The 18,130-nt window shown below is 44.6% G+C and overlaps 1 protein-coding gene across 2 annotated transcripts in view; it reads right to left on the bottom strand.

The window, feature by feature from the left end:
- slc7a1a (solute carrier family 7 member 1a) overlaps window positions 1-18,130 on the bottom strand; it is a 40,311-nt gene that overhangs the window by 9,811 nt on the left and 12,370 nt on the right. For both annotated transcript variants that reach the window (XM_079508683.1, XM_079508682.1), the window contains exons 2-8: window positions 16,175-16,451; window positions 15,013-15,195; window positions 14,354-14,512; window positions 12,024-12,198; window positions 11,762-11,895; window positions 4,667-4,889; window positions 1,546-1,682 (exon numbers count right to left, since the gene is read on the bottom strand). In XM_079508683.1, coding sequence (XP_079364809.1) covers window positions 1,546-1,682; window positions 4,667-4,889; window positions 11,762-11,895; window positions 12,024-12,198; window positions 14,354-14,512; window positions 15,013-15,195; window positions 16,175-16,361 — 1,198 coding nt within the window. In that variant the 5' untranslated portion in view covers window positions 16,362-16,451. The remainder of the gene's footprint in view (window positions 1-1,545; window positions 1,683-4,666; window positions 4,890-11,761; window positions 11,896-12,023; window positions 12,199-14,353; window positions 14,513-15,012; window positions 15,196-16,174; window positions 16,452-18,130) is intronic.

The raw sequence follows: 18,130 nt of genomic DNA, 5'->3' as shown, positions 1-18,130 counted from the left end.
AGAGACAGAACCAGGGATAAGAGACGGTATTTCTTATCATTATAAACAAGGTGTTTATTTGAAGTACTGTCATATAGTACTAATGTTTCAAATAGAAGTGTAATGTAATATAGGTCATTAATGCATATGTTTTTAAACCTACTTGTTGAGGACATGACATATCTTAGCTTACACCTGTGGACAGTTGTAGCGTCACTTTTTAGTAGCTTCCCATTGGTTTTAGAGCAGCTTCAATTATGTTTTTGTGTTGCCTTTATTAACAGTGACAGTGGAAAGAGAAAGGAAGTGCGGAGAGAGCAGGGGGATGACATTCAGCAAAATCCGCTGGGCGTTTAAGCTGGGAATGAAACGGTCTTGAAGTTGCTGATCACAGCACTGTGCCCATGTGGTATGCACCCTAACCATTCACACAGCACTGTGCCCATGTGGTATGCACCCTAACCATTCATCAATCGGTTGCCCCATCAATACTTTTCAACCACCATTTGTTATTATCTGTCTTATGTTCATATTATGTTCAAATTGATGTAATTCTTGCCATAGACCATACAGATGTGCCAGGCCATGAGGCCAGTGCTTACCCACGGAATGCATCATGGGAATGGAGGAACACAGAGAAAGGCCAAAATAGACAGAACATGGAATTTTCAACAAGGATAACTGGATTGTGTAAATATTGAACTGAAATGTATGTCAACAGCAGAAACACTACAAGTTCATGACAGAGCTAGCCATTGTCCCAGATGTTTGCTTCTAGTTGCCTCAACTCAGTGACTTCTTATTTGATCTCATAGTCCCTCCAGAATTGGGTCACAGTTGACGTCAACAAGTTGGATATTTCACTACTCAAAATAAAATATTTACCTGTCTAATCAATATATAGGCCTAAGGGCTTATTTTGAGTTTGAGCCTCCTGGCAAATGCGGTCGCAAACACAGACATGAAGGAAAAGTTTGTATGCTTGTTCACGTGCACGGAGTGATCTCACATTTGCACGTTAATCAGATGCACCTTGTCATAGCCTGCACATCTAAACTAACCTGACTCCGCCAGATGGCGGCAGTAGTGAGTTCCTCCTCCTGCCTGCATCTGGTCTCTCTCGGGCAGAGACGATGTACTGCGAACCAGTGCTGATCGGAGCGATATGCGGCCGCTAGAGGTTGGATCACCGCGAGACTGATGACGTAATGAAGCGCTGCTACAGCGCAAATGTAAACGCAACCTAACAAGACTACAACTCGAAATTATAATGGAGATATCAGATTTTTGTCCCGCTGCTTCCGGTTCATCGTTTCTGCTTGAGAGAGACCAGATGCAGGCAGGAGGAGGGAACTTGTGAACTCAATACTGCCGCAATCTGGCGGAGTCAGGTTACATCTAAACAGCAAGAGTGTTAAACTATGAAACAGATTAACTTCCATTGTTAAATGAACACTCTCTCCCCCATCTCCTACCTCTCTTCTCAGATTCACCCACTCGTCTCCCCCATTGCCCCCCCCCCCCCCCACACACACACACACTTCTCTCTCTCTCTCCCCATCTTACCAGACATGATCCCTGCAGCCATGGTGGAGGTTATGGGGGCCTTCCTCTCGCTGACACGGGACAGGAAGGAGAAGAGGAGGCCATCCCTCGCCATAGCAAAGATGATACGGGGCAGGGGGAACATGGAACCCAGCAGACTGGGGTTGGGTGGGCCAGTGCGCGCGCGGGGGGAGGGGTGCGTTGTGGGTGACAGGCAGGCGTAAGGGAGGAAAAAGTCCAGGAAGGGGAAGGAAAAAATGGAGAGGGGTCAGCAGTGGGGAAAGAGGAGAAGGAGACGTAGTATAACGGAGATGGGGGTCGAGGGAGGGTTGGTGAGGTGTTAAACCCAGGTTAGGATCTGTGCTGTTGGCATGCACGTGCCCCACAGTGGAGAAGAGCCTGGCCCCTCAGCATGCTGCTGTTAGTCGCCACTATGCATACAGAATATCATCAGATTCCATAGCAGAAAGTTGTAACTCAGGAGAACCGGGGTTGGTTCCAGGAGCTTAGCAGGGACCACAAACTAGTAAAACTAGTAAAAAAGTAGCCATAAAGGATTTTGCTGTGCATATTCCTCTCTGAAATAATCGTGAGCTCTCCTGAGGTCCGCGGAAATGTAATTATTTACAATATTTACATCTTTTTTTTGACACACCCACTAAGAGTAAAATACATTTTATTCTAGTGAGTGGGCTCTTTCAGTGCTTTCAAGTGCTTTGTATCTAGAACAGTCCTATATAAATTGCATGTATTATTATTATTATTATTACTATTATTATTATTGTTATTATTAAACGTGGCTTAAATTAAGTCTACTGTACATCAGCAGAGTACAGTACAGTAACAGTAAAACAAATACAAATAAAAATCTGATTATTAAAGCTGCAATCCATAACATGTATGTCCTATCCGGGATTCGAACCTGGGTGTCCCGTTTAAGTACTGCTGAGCTCACTTAGGCAGGGGCGATATTACACTTTGAGCATCATGCAATACTACCTCTTGTTGACCAGTAGTGGTCCTATGGCCGACACCGCAGTTACCGGTATATTATACTATTGTATTAACATACTCTACCATACATATTGATTGACTAAAATGACATTTTAGTTATGGATTGCAGCTTTAAGACATGCGTGTTAGTGTCTCACCTGCCACTACACCAGAGGTGAGGGTTGCGGTTAGAGGGGTTTTGGTGCGCGGGCTGATCTTTGCCAAGAACTTGAACAGCAGCCCGTCGGCGGCCATAGCCCAGATCACACGTGGCATGGGGAACATAGCACCCAGCAGGCTGCCACATGGGACATCGTGTTTACCCATCAGCATGGACATAACCACAAGACACATATCAACGGTTAGAAAACTCAGCATTCAATAAACTATTACATATTATTATACCATGCAGGAACAGTTTCAACAGCTCAACAACACCCAACCTGTTAACAACCGTCCTAACCTCATATTAAACCACATATCACAGTGTTACTCCCAATGAAGTGGATTTACACATGCAGTGTCTGAATTAATTCGGCAGTTAACGTCAGATCAGAGCCGGTGACTACCGGCTATCATTTAACATGGCTTAGAGATGGGGAGATGTAAGGGTTATGATAACAGGGTTAATATTATGCATAGCAGGAAAAACCATGCTACACTGTATATTCAACATATACATAAATCAAGAATTAAACCTGAACCATTTGCATCAATTCATTCAATCACTTTCATGTGTATGAAGGTACAGCAAATCTCAGAGAAGGAGTTCTTTGGATTTTCTTGTTTTCTGTGTTGTGTTTCATAACTGCGATACTGCCATGATAACTGTATTTCCACCATGGATTCAATAAGGGTCTGTCTGTCTGTCTGTCTGTCTGTCTGTCTGTCTGTCTGTCTGTCTGTCTGTCTGTCTGTCTGTCTAAATCAGAGTAACAGTTCATTAAATCTATCACAACCTTTGTAGTGCACAGCTCAAGTAAATATCATGTAATTATGATTAAGCTATCAGCTGGTGGCGTGAGTGACTGTTACATAAACATAATAACAGCTGTACGGAAAGCTTGAATTATCCTCTTTCTATCTGTAAAGTTTTTGTTTTTTCATCTGCTTGGCACTCTAGCGCCTTTATTCTGAAAGATTCAGCAGCACCAGAAGTGTTAAGTGTCAGAGTTTGGTGTCAGAGTTTGGAAGAGCTCGTTTTCAATAGCGCAACATGCTCTCTCCTGCATTATGTGGAATTTATAGAAACAGGTGATACGCATTACGCAGGACCATTGAGTGATTTCCAACGAGTGCTTCCAAACTCCAACATGCTGCTCAATGTTTTCAGTCTAGAAGAGGTGGGTGTGTCCCAGTTGAAAAGTTAGGCATGTGCAATACTCTCTACACAAGCTGACTAGTGACTGCTCATATTTTTAGTCAAGAGGATCAAATGCCTTCCAGAGTTAAATATACTCATATGCAGTCATGCAAGTGCATGTTGGCACGCGCACACACACACACACACACACACACACACACACACACACACACACACACACACACACACACACACACACACACACACACACACACACACACACACACGTGTGGTTGCCTGGGGATACAGGTCTATGTGTCACGACACCACATGTATATACACATTTGCATGTGCATATACAGTGAGTGAGTAGTACATGTATGTGCAATGCATGCATGCCTATACTGGATGACATAGCTACAGTATGCGTGTATACACACATCTGTAACTTTGGGGAGTATACAAATGGAAGCAAATGGAACCGTGTACACTTTCAGAGTTAAATGAACACTGAGGTGACTCTGCAGGAGTCTGTCTGTGTGCCCAGAGCTAATGTCTAGCTAGTGCTGGAGCGTTCGGTGCCACATTTTTTGTGCACACTGCCAGTAGGCCACAGAACTAATGTGCCTCCACTTTTTCCATCTATGATTTATACTTAACTTTTTATAGTGAAATATTTAACTTAAATGTTATAATGGAAGTCAACAGGGCTGAAACCTTTCCCAAACCCAAATATGGAGTCATACGCCAAAGATAATATGTCATATACGACTGATGGTCATGTAGTCTGAGGTCGACATGATTAGATGTTTAGTAGTGTACGCCAGTAGGTGTGTAAGTGCTTACCTGGTAGACAGTGCACAGAGTGAGCCTACAGCCACAGCGTATGTGGCCCCCTCCCAGCCTACATACTTGAAAGCTACAGGCAGAGGACTGTTGGCGTCCAGCAGGTAGTACGGCATCATGAGGGTCAGGGCGGCAGACACTCCGAAATAGGCCACGAAGCAGATGAGCAGAGACGACACGATGCCAATGGGGATGGCTCTCTGAGGGTTCTTTACTTCTTCACCTGGTGGGCGAAGGGTGTAAAGGAGGACATGAAGATCAGTGCACTTGCATAATGTCGCTGTCCGGCGGACACCCTGTATGTCCAAAAGTGTTAAAAATAGTGTCAAAATATCCTGTGATCACACTGAGCACTATAACTAATTTATAACGGTAACTATAACTATATCGTTCACCAATATTTGTTATAGTCGTGGTGTGAACTCTGACATCCACTTGGCTAAATTTGTAAAACTAGTTTTACAAAACTAAATTTGTAAAACTAGTTTTACAAATTTAGTGTGAATGGGCGTTTCCAATGGATCCAATGTTCCAACTCTTGATAATACTTTTCATTGGTTCAATATTTATAAAACCCACATGCAGACTTAAATACATTTACCGTGGCATTTCCAGACTAATATCACTACGTAGATATTAGTGTGGAAGATTAATTTCCAAGATTCGTCTGGTTTCCAGGCTGAAATACTTTCCCTTTATTCAACAATATAAAGATCAGTGGACTTGCATAAATACATAAACAGATATGCATCAATAAAAATATTATATCAAAACTCTCAACGTTGTCTTGGGAGAGTTGGTTCAGGATGGCTGAATGTTCTCTATCGTATCGAGACTATCTCTCCACCCAACATATTTCATATGTATGGGGAATGACCCCACCTCACTCGTGATGTGGATATCTCTTTAAGACACACCAGTTGTACTGGCACGCACGGCTATATAAGGCCCAGGTGTGCGTGATTACACTGATTTTTTGATCTCCACCGAGCAGTCCAAGACGTGGTCTCCTCGACAGAAGTGCAGAGCAAGTTATCAACAATAACTGCATTTTTTAGACATTTTGAAAAGCAACTACTCACGAGTTCTGGCAGCCGGATTAATCTACTGCAGGATGCAGGTTAGAGAGCTGGCGTGGTTCGCCCCTCTCTGGATTGCTGTCACACAGCTCGTTTGTAGGTATGTAGAACAAACAAATGAAGGAATCTGACGGCCATATAACACACTATACAGGGGTATTGCTGGCGGGGGCGCCAGTTTACGCCCTGCCAGGCTTGGCGTTTAACACAGCACACTATACACTGTATAGTGTATAGTATACAGGCGTATTGTCGCTGGGGCGACTTCCGCGTCTGTAGGGCTGTGTCTTTTGCTTCGCCTCGTGGGCGACACAACAGTCACCCAGTTGGTCCTCATACCGTTCATCCCTCACACAATAGGCCAGCAGTCCCTCCTCGGGGTGTGGTACTGACTGCTTTACGGCATGAGCCAATTAAGCCCGTGGAGATGTGGGCTGCAATGGCTTCTCACAGGACAGCATTCTTGTTGTTAGCAGTGTCAGCCACAAGAAGTGAGGGGTGCTGCCGCTTCCTACATGGCAATGCTTAGGTGTTGTCGGCACCAATCCCTGCATTTTGCCCTACGGCCTGATCGGAGTGTGAGCCATTCAGTCTTGATTTTCACCCTTCCCACCCTCCTAAGCAGGGTGGTGAAGCAGGGGGGCCTTCCTCAGTGTTCTTCTCTGGGCCTTAAATGGGCCTAACTGTCTTAGGCAGATAGTCTCCAAGACTGGACTTCACTCATTGGCTTGTGAAACAATCCAGCAGGCATATAGGTGGGCAGGCAGGCCAGCCCCAACAGGAACATGTGCACATTCCACACAGGGAGATCTCCAATCTGAGATCTGTGGGACAGCCTCTTGATCGACGCTGTCAGCATTTATCAGGTTCTACCATAGGTGGTATCAGTGTGGCAGCCAGCACCCTTCTCACTGTGTGTGTGCTTAGCTCCGCAGCATAAACGCGATGGGAACTATGCACAAAAACGAAGGCCATCCACTTTTTACTTGTAAAACTGTGATGCGACAATAAGGATGATTCTGGTTCTGAGAACAGGGCTTCAACAGTCAGCTGACCGAGTGTTCGGCAGGCTGACTTGAGCGGGAGCGCAGGCCCTGCAGACCGCAGTAACCTCGTTACAAAGAAAAGAAGAGCATTTTCCTGGAGGGTGCCCTGACATGCTCAAGACAGCAGTCAGGCGTCACATCTGCAAGGAGAAATGGGGGAGTTGCGAGCTCTGTTAATCCATATTGAGCTCTGCAGGCCTATGCCGGATGATGGTATAGTCTTATGCCCCAAACCGGCCTTTCTCCCCAATGTTTTCAAAAGGGCACGTCTCAATCAGGTGGTTGAGCTCTGCCCTACCGTCGTCATACAGACAGTCGACGTGCAGAGACGGAGTCGGTCCCCACTCTGCCCTATTGGAGCACTAGAGTCGGACGTCATGGCCACACAAGGCCCACAGAATAACGGACCAGCTCTTTGAGTGCTTCAAGTGAGAGTGCATGGATCACAGAGGTTATCCAGCACACAAACAGGCAGGAGTACCAGTGCCGCCTGGAGGGGAGGGCAGGCACACTCCGCCTGGGGACGCTGCGGAAAGGTGCGTCTCTGACAGAGATCTGCACAGCGGCGACTTAGTCTACTCCGTCTACATTCACCCGGTTATACCGGCTGAACATGCAGCATTCGCTCCCTTCGGGGAGTTGGTCTCGCATGCTACTCAGCGGTGGGTGTCATTGTCACCTTCACCAGTCAAGCCAGCCTTGTGTCTGGTGGGCTGGCTTGGGCGGCCCTTCACCCCTGTGGTCTCTGGCCTTAGTGCCTTGCGGGGCCGGGCTCTGGGTGGCGTCTAGCGCTTGAGCATTTGGCGGCGGATGGCGTCTAGCTGTCCGGCCGTTCCAGGGGTTGTAAATACATTACATTGAACATACATGATAATAATTCAAAATTTTGTATGTGCTGGTTCGGAGCCCACTGGTGTTGTCTTCGGGGTTCTGGGACTGCTTCGAGGTGTCTTACAGAGTTCCCCATACATATGAAATATGTTGGGTGGAGAGATAGTCTCGATACGATAGAGAACGTTTGGTTACGTTGTAACCTTTGTTCTCTGAGTGAAGAGACTATCTCTCCACCTTGATGTCGCTCAGAAGCGGTGTCGATCAAGTAAACCAGTGTAATCACGCACACCTGGGCCTTATATAGCCGTGCGTGCCAGTACAACTGGTGTGTCTTAAAGAGATATCCACGTCACGAGTGAGGTGGGGTCATTCCCCATACATATGAAATATGTTGGGTGGAGAGATAGTCTCTTCACTCAGAGAACAAAGGTTACAACGTAACCAAACGTTCTCTGCCTGAAGCTGTGCAGAGTTGCTGCTTTGACAAATCAAGTTGCGCACTGGGATCATCATATTCTTCCATTATAGTAATGTTGAGTAAACTCTGCCAACATGTTTTGCAATTTATATTGCAATTGTGATATTTGTCAGGAAAAGCAATATGTTTTTGCTTTTAATCCTCAATCTTTGTGTGTTGTGGGTGTTGGCAAAGGCCCACATGCGCACACACACATGCGCACGCGCACACACACACACACACACACACACACACACACACACACACGCACACGCACACGCACACACACACACACACACACACACACACACACACACACACACACACACAGCCTTCAGTGACCTTACTTGCCCCCGATTTGGATACTTGGAATAATGAACAGTCCATAACTGGAAGTTGACATTTCAAGCTGAGACCTGTATGTTATTAATTTTAGAGAATGCCAACAGCTTGCCTGCATTTCAGATCTGTTGTTACGACACTGTTTGGCTAGATTACAGGAATGCACAAATGCAGTAGTATCTCAACAAGTAAACACTTTTGTAACTGAGAGAAGTGAAATAGTCTACTCAAGCAGAATACCATGGGCAGTATTATGCGTGTCTTAAGTACTAGGTCTTATTACTTAACTTAAGACCTGGAGGCGTGATCAATGCCATTTGGCCACCAGGAATAGCCAAATGGCATTGACCACGCCTCCAGGTCTTAAGTTAAGTCATAAGACCTGGTACTTAAGACACACATAATACTGCCCTATGAGTTCATATCATGAGCACCCATTATTATGGCTGTCATCATATAACGATTTAATGTGCTATCAGTATTGACATTGAATATTGGAACATTAAAAATACATTTATTTTTGCCTTCTAGGCTTTGTAAACAAAAATGGCACATAGCAGTTCTAAGAAATAACTTAAATATACAAATACATTATAATAATTGTATACTTAATTTTTTTTTGAAAACATGTAATAATTGTGACAGGCCTAATCTCAACAAATAAACCCTTTTATGACTGAGATAACTGAAATAGTCTACTCAAACAGAATATCATGGGTTCATATCATGAGCACCCATTATGAGCATGTATCCAATTATCATGATTGCATATGACCATCCATTAAATGAGTTCATATGAACCTCTATTCTAAGAGTTCGTGTGTATCCAATATATCATGAGTTCACGAGTGTTCATATCATGAATATCCATTCAGTCATGAGTTCATAACATAAGCATCCATTTTATCCTATCAACTTAATCATGCATTCACACCACAAGTCTTTTCATCGTCAGTATTTTTTTGACCATTTGTAAAATATACATATAGAGAGATATCATACTAAGTAAATTGGTCTGATTAACCACTTAAGCCCTATTTAATACTTAAGTGGTATTATCGCATATACATAATGAAAATGCCATGCGTGTGTCAAGTTGATCGGCTATTTTTGATATTTTAAAACATTCTTCATCCCCCCAAAAAAAATCAATTATCTTGATTAAAATTGATTAGCGATCATGTTTTTATAATCAATTTAATGGATTAATTCCATTACATGTTGCACACCTAGCCTACTCACAGGCCTAATAATATCTCCCCTGAAGCCATTGGAAGATTCCCTATTTGTTTAAGCGATGCACGTTTGGTTTCCCACATGGGAGACCTGGGTTCGAGTCCTGTGGGTGTTACATTGGTGCTGTGACCCGGATCAGGTTTCCTTGTGGGGGAGGGGCAAGAGAGGGATGAACCCAACGCCATAGCCCTGCCCAATATCAAAGGGGGCAGCGCTCTCCTGTTGAAGGGGATTCCCCCTTGAATGAGTGGTAGATGCTTTGTTTTGTTCACAGGAGACCCAGGCGGTATCAAATCCTGGGTGTTACATTCCAGTATTCATTTTATCATTATGTTCATTGTGACTGTCCATTGTGATACGTAAAGATACCTAAAGAGTAGCTGTTTTAGACAGCAAATTACTTTAAGGGTCAGCATGATCTAAAACATAACATGATGCAGTGCACCAATACAGAAACAGTAAGTGTGTGCATGTTGTTTCTAGCCACATCTGTTTGTACTCGACGGCTCGACGAGATTCAAAGTCACACACATTGTTCCCATTTCATGGCAACACTGGCTGTATTTCAGCAACCACGCAAAACTCTGCAAATAGATGCACTGAGATAACATGTTGTGCAATTTTTTACAACCGATTCAACAAGGAGCTTATTTTTCTTACTCTCCCAGTAGACTGAAACAGCCATTAATTCAGCAGCAGGCGATTATGCAATGTTCAGCGCTCCTTGAGAACACAGAGGGCTTGTTCGGCAATGACAAATCACACAGCGATGACAGCGTATGTCTATCTGTAGTAGCCTGGACTCGATTATATGCCCCTATGCATGATGACTGACAGCTACTTATGGGTGACAGCTATAGTGAACGGGGTTGTTAAAAACTCATAAGTGGGAGCTGAGAGAGAGCGAGAGAGAGAGACAGAGAGAGAGAGAGAGAGAGAATAAGGAACTTCAGAAAAATAGAAAATAAAAATAAAAATAAAAACTGATAGGAATAGAAAAACGGGAGGGAGAGTTGTAATGTTTTTCTGTGTCCCCTCCGATTGTGAACTGCACACACACACACACACACACACACACACACACACACACACACACACACACACACACACACACACACACACACACACACACACACACACACACACACACACACACACACACACACACACACCAAGGCAGCAGGCACTCGCAAACACATACATAGTGATGTGCAATGCCTTGGGGCTCCCTCAGTGTAAGCGAGACATGCCCACACAAGTCCCAGAACCTGCCCTGGGTTAGGATCATTTCAGCCAATTGCAATGCAGGAAAAAGAGGGGTGGAAGGAAATGAGAGACAGGGGAGTGCGGTATGGCGGGAGAAAGGTACACAAAGAATTTGTTTCCCAACTGAAAGGCGTTTCAGCACGGAAAAACAGGGGAGCTACTTACCTCTCGAGTACCCCACACATCATCATTTACAGCTCGGATTTGCGTCACAGCCTGGCATTGTGCCAGGAGCAGATTTAGGCCAAACACACTAAACGGCACCATTTTTTTCCCTTCAGCCCTGCCCTACTTATGTAATGATCCTAGAGGTTCAGACAATCTTGAGGAAGAAATTCCCCCCCCACACAGCTCCAATTACAAGAATGGGGGATACAGGAAGTAGAGGCAATGTTTTTCTTTCTAACCCCTTTGTCGCACAATGGTGTCGCATGCTGAAAATATATGATCTATAGGCTCACAGCGATGCAAGCTTGTAGAGCTGCCATTTTCTGCATCAACAGCACCATACGACGGGGCAAAACTGAATGGGTGCATAGCACCCATTAAGTTCATAAATCCGACTAGAAGTTTATAAATCCGACTACCCAATATTCCGACCATAGAGCACCATACTATAAAGGTCCCCACACACCGAGCGCGTTTTTCTGATTTTTAGCGGCGTTTCTCCATCGGTTTTCCGCTGAAAAACGCGCCCAGTGTGCAACCACCTTAACTCTATCCCCAAACCCTAACCCTGACCCTAACCGCACGCGGAATCCACGGGTGAGTCTTAACCGGCCTCGTAGTTGGACTAATGCGTGGCCCCCCAAACGTAATCATCAATCACACTGACCTGTGGTGGCAATGCAGTCAAATCCCACGAAGGCGTAGAAACAGGTGGCCGCGCCTGATAGGACACCGGTGAAACCAAACGGCATGAACCCGCCCTTTCCCAACCTCTCCGCGGATGGCAGGGGATCTGTTGTACTGACACAACAGAGTAGAGGGGTTGGGTCAATTGACAAATAAATAAAAGATTAATATGCTGTCAAAGATTTGGAATCATCTAGGTTTTTGTTTTGAAATGTGATATGAGAAATACATCTTGAGCTCACTTTAAGCTGGAGTTGGTGACGTTGGCAAACAATATCTCATCAGGGTTGATTTGCCAGTTTTTCATTGTGCCTTTCACAAGGCCGGAGATCACCATGAACAGAAGGACCAGGACGTTGATACATGTGAACACCTTGTTCACCATAGCTGATTCCTTTACTCCAAACGCCAGCAGACCTGAGACAGTGAGATGGGGGGAAGGAGAGAGGAGAGGAGATGAGATGAGATGAGATGTGAGATACAATACCGTCACATGGGATGTTAAGTGTATGGCGGCACAGTACTGTGCACCGCCAGGGCCCTCCTTTTTTCCTTTACTAAAATAGAAAAAAGTAATTTCTATGTGTAAGATGATGCACTATTATACTTGTATAAATATACTTTTATAGGCCTGGGCCATGGCTCCGCGGTCCAGGCACCTTGGCCCGTAGCCCGAGTCTGGCAGCGCGGGTTCGACTCCCGATCCCGACGGCCTTTACTGCATGTCACTCCCCCATCTCTCTCCCCCATTTCCTGTCAGACTACTGTCTGTCCCTCTATAAAAAATATAAAATAAAGGCGAAAGCTGCAAAAAAATAAATAATAATATATACATTTATAAAAATATACTGCACCAAGATTACGTGAGCAGTAGCACTAAAATAGCTGCATGCAGTATAACTAGAATAGATAAGTGTGTGTGAAAGTGATTTGTGCGTGTGGCTGTGATTCATGTGTGTTACTGTGATTCATGTGTGTTACTGTGATCCGTGCACATGCATGCATGAGCAGGGCATCACACACCCCCTGCAGTGGGCACAGAGACACCACCCCCTGCAGTGGGCACAGAGACACCACCCCCTGCAGTGGGCACAGAGACACCACCCCCTGCAGTGGGCACAGAGACACCACCCCCTGCAGTGGGCACAGAGAGATGGAGAGAGTGAAGAGAAGGGAGGAAGACCCAGGAGGTGATAATGAAAGAGAACGAGTTTAATTCAATTTGCAACACGTGTGTGTGTGTGTGTGTGTGTGTGTGTGTGTGTGTGTGTGTGTGTGTGTGTGTGTGTGTGTGTGTGTGTGTGTGGACTGCGTGGCATTGGTTCGACCTCCCGTTAGTTTGACCATTACTAACCTTATACAAACCCTATCTCTAACCCTAACCTAAACATAACCGCAAGCACGGGAGCAGCGCATGTTCGCCAACCTTTAATGCATGGTCGAACTAATGGCCCCTACACACTGTAGGAGTTTTAAAGTTGTCGGCGAGTCATCAGATCGTTATGAATTTCACACTACAAGAGTCTTTTTTTTTAAATCGGCTGTCATATTATCTTTGTGGCTTTCACACTAAACGATTGATCGCCGACTAGGGATCACACACTGCAAGAGTTCACGAGTTCACAAGATGCGATCCAGTCCCGATACATATACTGTAGGCTACATTTGTTTTTAATTCCAATTCATTTTGACATCTCACGCACGTGCAGGATACCGTGATACAAGAGCGAGACACAGGAGGACGCATCTCTCTCTCTCTCTCTCTCTCTCTCTCTCTCTGCGTGCACGCCACACACACAGGAATAGCCAGGCTACACAGGGCGAAATGTTTGTGATAGCGTATAGCCTACGTGCGCTATAGCGAGACAGGACGTTAAATCTTGATTTTCATTAAATAACTCAGTCTCTCTCTGTATGTGTGCGCGCACACACACACACACACACACACACACACACACGCACAATGTCCAAAGGTTTGCTCTGCACTGTTGATTCCTGTTTTATAGACTATTTAACAGCAATATTGCGCTAATATAGCTACCAATATGTACGACACAGGGATTCACACACAGCGAGCAAAACCTCTGCGATCAAAGCCCGATCTTGCGTCAGATCGGGGGGAAGCGCCAAAAATGGCCCCCGTCCCGACAGCATAATCGGAGCAAATATCGGGCAGTGTGTACGAGCCATAACGGGAGGTCGAACCACAGGGCAGCCCCCTGTGTGTGTATGTGTGCGTGCGTGCGTGCGTGCGTGCGTGCGTGCTCATGCACGTGTGCATGTGTGCGGAATGCATGCATGTGCATGCGTAAATGTACAAGTCTGTCATACAGAGGTTTGTCCTTCATGTGAAACTTTGCATTTGGTCACAGTGAGCTGACTGGCCAAACCAACATGTCACTGTGCAAGAGAGTGAAACGGAGAGAGAGAGAGAGAGAGAGAGAGAGAGAGAGAGAGAGAGAGAGAGAGAGAGAGAGAGAGAGAGAGAGAGAGAGAGAGAGAGAGAGAGAGAGAGAGAGAGAGAGAGAGAGAGAGAGAGAGAGAGAGAGGAGAGAGAGTTTCTTCTTCCTACCAGTGAGTGTGAATATGATGAGGACAGCGAACATGTCAGGATATTCTGCCAACACACCGGGGGCCTTCATAGCCATGTTCTGTCTGCAGAAAGTCTCTATGTGCTTTCCTATCAACTCGTCAAATGTAGCACTCCATGCTCGGGCCACGCTGGAGGTGCCTGGGATGGATGGATAGACAGACAGACAGAGAAAGAGATATGCAGGGTTCGAGGTGGGTTATGCATAATCTATACTTGGTTGTGCATTGTGTCGCACACCAACAATAGCCGATCTACAAGTTCACAATGCATTTCCATTATGGTATCTATATCTAGGTTACGCTTCGGTACCTACAGTATGTATTGCATATTCTGTCCCTATATGGTAAGCAGTGAGCTAGGGTTCTCATCCAGTGGAATATGAAATGTTCTGACAGGGTCACAAACAAATCATTTAATAGAAAAGGAATATATATATATATATATATATATATATATATATATATATATAACAAAATTAGTGTCAGACCTTTTTAAGAGTGCATGCGTGTCTAAATAAATCTGCGTATGTAAAACATTTGTGACTAAAATGTAATAATATAATAATAATAATGATAATTATAATCATTATTATTATAATAAAGATAAGCGCCTATAGCCATGCATCTGTTCATCGTTACCAATGATGTAGGAGAGGATGAGGTTCCATCCGGTGATGAAGGCCCACAGTTCTCCTACAGTCACATAAGAGTACAGGTAGGCTGAGCCGGTTTTGGGGACGCGAGCACCGAACTCGGCGTAGCACAGACCGGCTAGCACTGAGGCTAGGGCTGCGATCAGGAAGGACAGAACAATGGCAGGACCTGGAAGATGACCGAGATCATGTCATGAGAGAGAACCACATTTTCAGAGCACGTTTAAAGCACGCGGCTTCAAAGTGTGCAGCACACATCCCAGTTTCTAGACAGACCCCTACCGATCCAAAAGCCAAGACTCAGCATTATTAGCATCTTTATATTTTGCTGAGAGAATGACACAGTTAGATTACACATTCACACCATTCCTTGCAATTTCCGACATCTGAAAAAAGCCACACATTTTTCCTCCACCCAATTAATATCTCTCGATGAACAAAATTACTGCAACCGTTAAGTAGGCATTCAGTAAAAACTCTGGCTTGTCTAGCTATACCAGGAATGTAGTCAAGTCTAGACGAGTCTGCTTTAACTGTACTGATTGATTGATTTCTTTAACCTTATGGGAATTTGCGTTGCACGTGTACAGGCAACTTAATCAGCAGACAGACAGACAGACAATTAAAGCCTAATTTACACCTCGCTGTACAATGATGATACTCGGCAAAAAAAAGAAAAACGTTATCAAGCAACAAATGCAACACAATATTTGGCGTGAGACACCACCCTGCTGCGAAATGTAACTTAGGGTTAGGAAGACAAAACACAGAATAAACACCATCTGGTGTTGTGATGGATTGGAGTTCATCTGTGGTGCACATTGGCATGTGAATTTCACAGTCAGTCGACATTGAGGTACACCATGTACCTCAATGTGGACTGACTGTGAAATTCACATGCCAATGTGCCATCACAGTGGTTAACCACTTAAACCCTACATACTTCTTTGACCGGGGTCCCTCGCCAAATCTCTTCGCGAACAATAGCCAATCTACAAGCATTGTGACATGCTGCTATGAGCTTGTAGTTCTGCTATTTTTGCGGAATAATTCGCCTATTTTCGCGGAATGCTCGACAATTATGACATGCCCAGAATACGAGACACAAGGGTTCATGCGGTCAAGGGGATAAATCAAGTAACTCCTACCCGAGTTCTCTCGTGCGACGGCGCCAGCCAACACATAGACGCCAGCTCCCAGCGTGCTGCCTACCCCCAGTGCCACCAGGTCGAAGGTGTTGAGGCATCTGGACAGGCGAGATTCCTCACTGTTACAGTTCACCACCTTCACCCTCAGCAGCTGCTTGCCAAAACCCAGCAGCTTCTCCAGGGCCATGGATGGAGCCCACTCTGGCCACCAGCAGGAGGGGCGGGGGTCAATTTGGAAGGGGAGGGGTTAGAGGTCACGTGGCTAGGTCACACACACCTAATTGGGGGTCAAAAGAGAATATATGGGAGAATTTGGTTAATTATACTGTGTGAATTGTGAGCACATTTGTGAGCACATTTACAAAACATTTACCTGGGTCTTGTGGCTGTATATTTTTATTCATGTTAAAATGAGATTTTTTTTTAAAACGCTGAGTCAAGTTTATAGTCTGTAACCTACCAGAGTCACACAAACATACCTTTTATCTCACCCCTTTGATTCATGTATTATACAACTAGCATATGGGTGCATTTTTAAACTTAACTCAAATTATTTAGAGAGGGTGAAACTCATAATGACTTTCAGAGTGAGTGACTTAGCTTGAAAAACAAAACAATGAAACAATAGACAGGCACATTTTAGACTGTATGGGAATAGAAACAGGATTTATTTCCATAAAGATGCAGTAGTGTGGCCTGGGCCATGGCTCAGTGGTCCAGGCACCTTGGCTGGTAATCCAGTCTGGCAGTGTGTCGCAGGCTCGACTCCCGATCCCGACGGCCTTTACTGCATGTCTTCCCCCCATCTCTCTCCCCATTTCCTGTCAGCCTACTGTCTGTCCCTCAATAAAAAAAATTAAAATAAAGGCGAAAGCCACAAAAAAATAAAAAACATTAAAAAGATGCAGTAGTCTGTAACACTCACTCTGCAAGCTCTTTTAGACGGAGGCTTGGCGTGAGTTTGTGTGTGTATATCACTGCGCAAAAAGCTTGGAATACGGATGTGTATATTACAGGAAACTCCCGGTAAACTTTCCAACAAACTCCCGTAAACTCCCGAATTGTACCATCACACCCGTATATTACCGTATATTACATGTATATGCCCGCTAAACTTGAGGTTTACAGGCAAAATACCGGTCCCGTAATTACCCGTTAACTCCTCTTTTCACGCACACACACAAACAGTATTATGAGCTGACAGTATATATACTGTCAGGTTATGAGCAGGCAGTGGACACACCTGTAAACACTCATGCATATTTATACTCCATCATACGACAGTGTCACATGCCAGATATAGGAGCCGTATCGTACGACAAAGTAGTCTTTAAAGATTGGGTAAGATGTTTGGTCATAGCTGCCTTGTTTTAAACTGTTTCAGGAAGTATTGCATAATGCAGCCCAAATCCACTGTTACCCAGAAGAACTGTCAGGGCATGCAGGCACGTAGTGGACCTGCAGGGCAGGGCAAGGCAGGAATCAAGTTACATAACACAAGGCAATCCCCAGGGGAAAGTCAGAGGAAACCTAAGTGTCCTTTAGTGGACCACACAACACAAGGATGGACAAGCTAGCTACAAACATGACATTGGCCTTGGCTTAATGTAAACTGCAGACTACAATTTACAATTTAGGCATTTAGCAGACGCTCTTAATCCAGAGCGACTTACATTAAGCAAGAACAAAAAAGCATGGGAATACATCACATAAAAAGCATTTATCATGAAACATGCGTACCGTAAGCTAAGAACGTAACAGTGGAATATCTATATAATGAAACTATACATATAAACTATACATATATACTATACTATGCTATACATATGTACTATGATGTGCTATGACTACATACAATGCTGCAATTATAGTGCTGTCTACATAACATGCTATAAGTCTGTATCAAATGATATCTACAAAGAATTCAAATGAAATCCTCACCCATCCCTAAGCCAT

Source organism: Electrona antarctica (assembly GCF_951216825.1).
Source record: "Electrona antarctica genome assembly, chromosome: 8".
NCBI classification, from domain to species: domain Eukaryota; kingdom Metazoa; phylum Chordata; class Actinopteri; order Myctophiformes; family Myctophidae; genus Electrona; species Electrona antarctica.
Note: the sequence above shows the minus strand (reverse complement) of the source record. Positions and strands in the feature narration are given on the sequence as shown.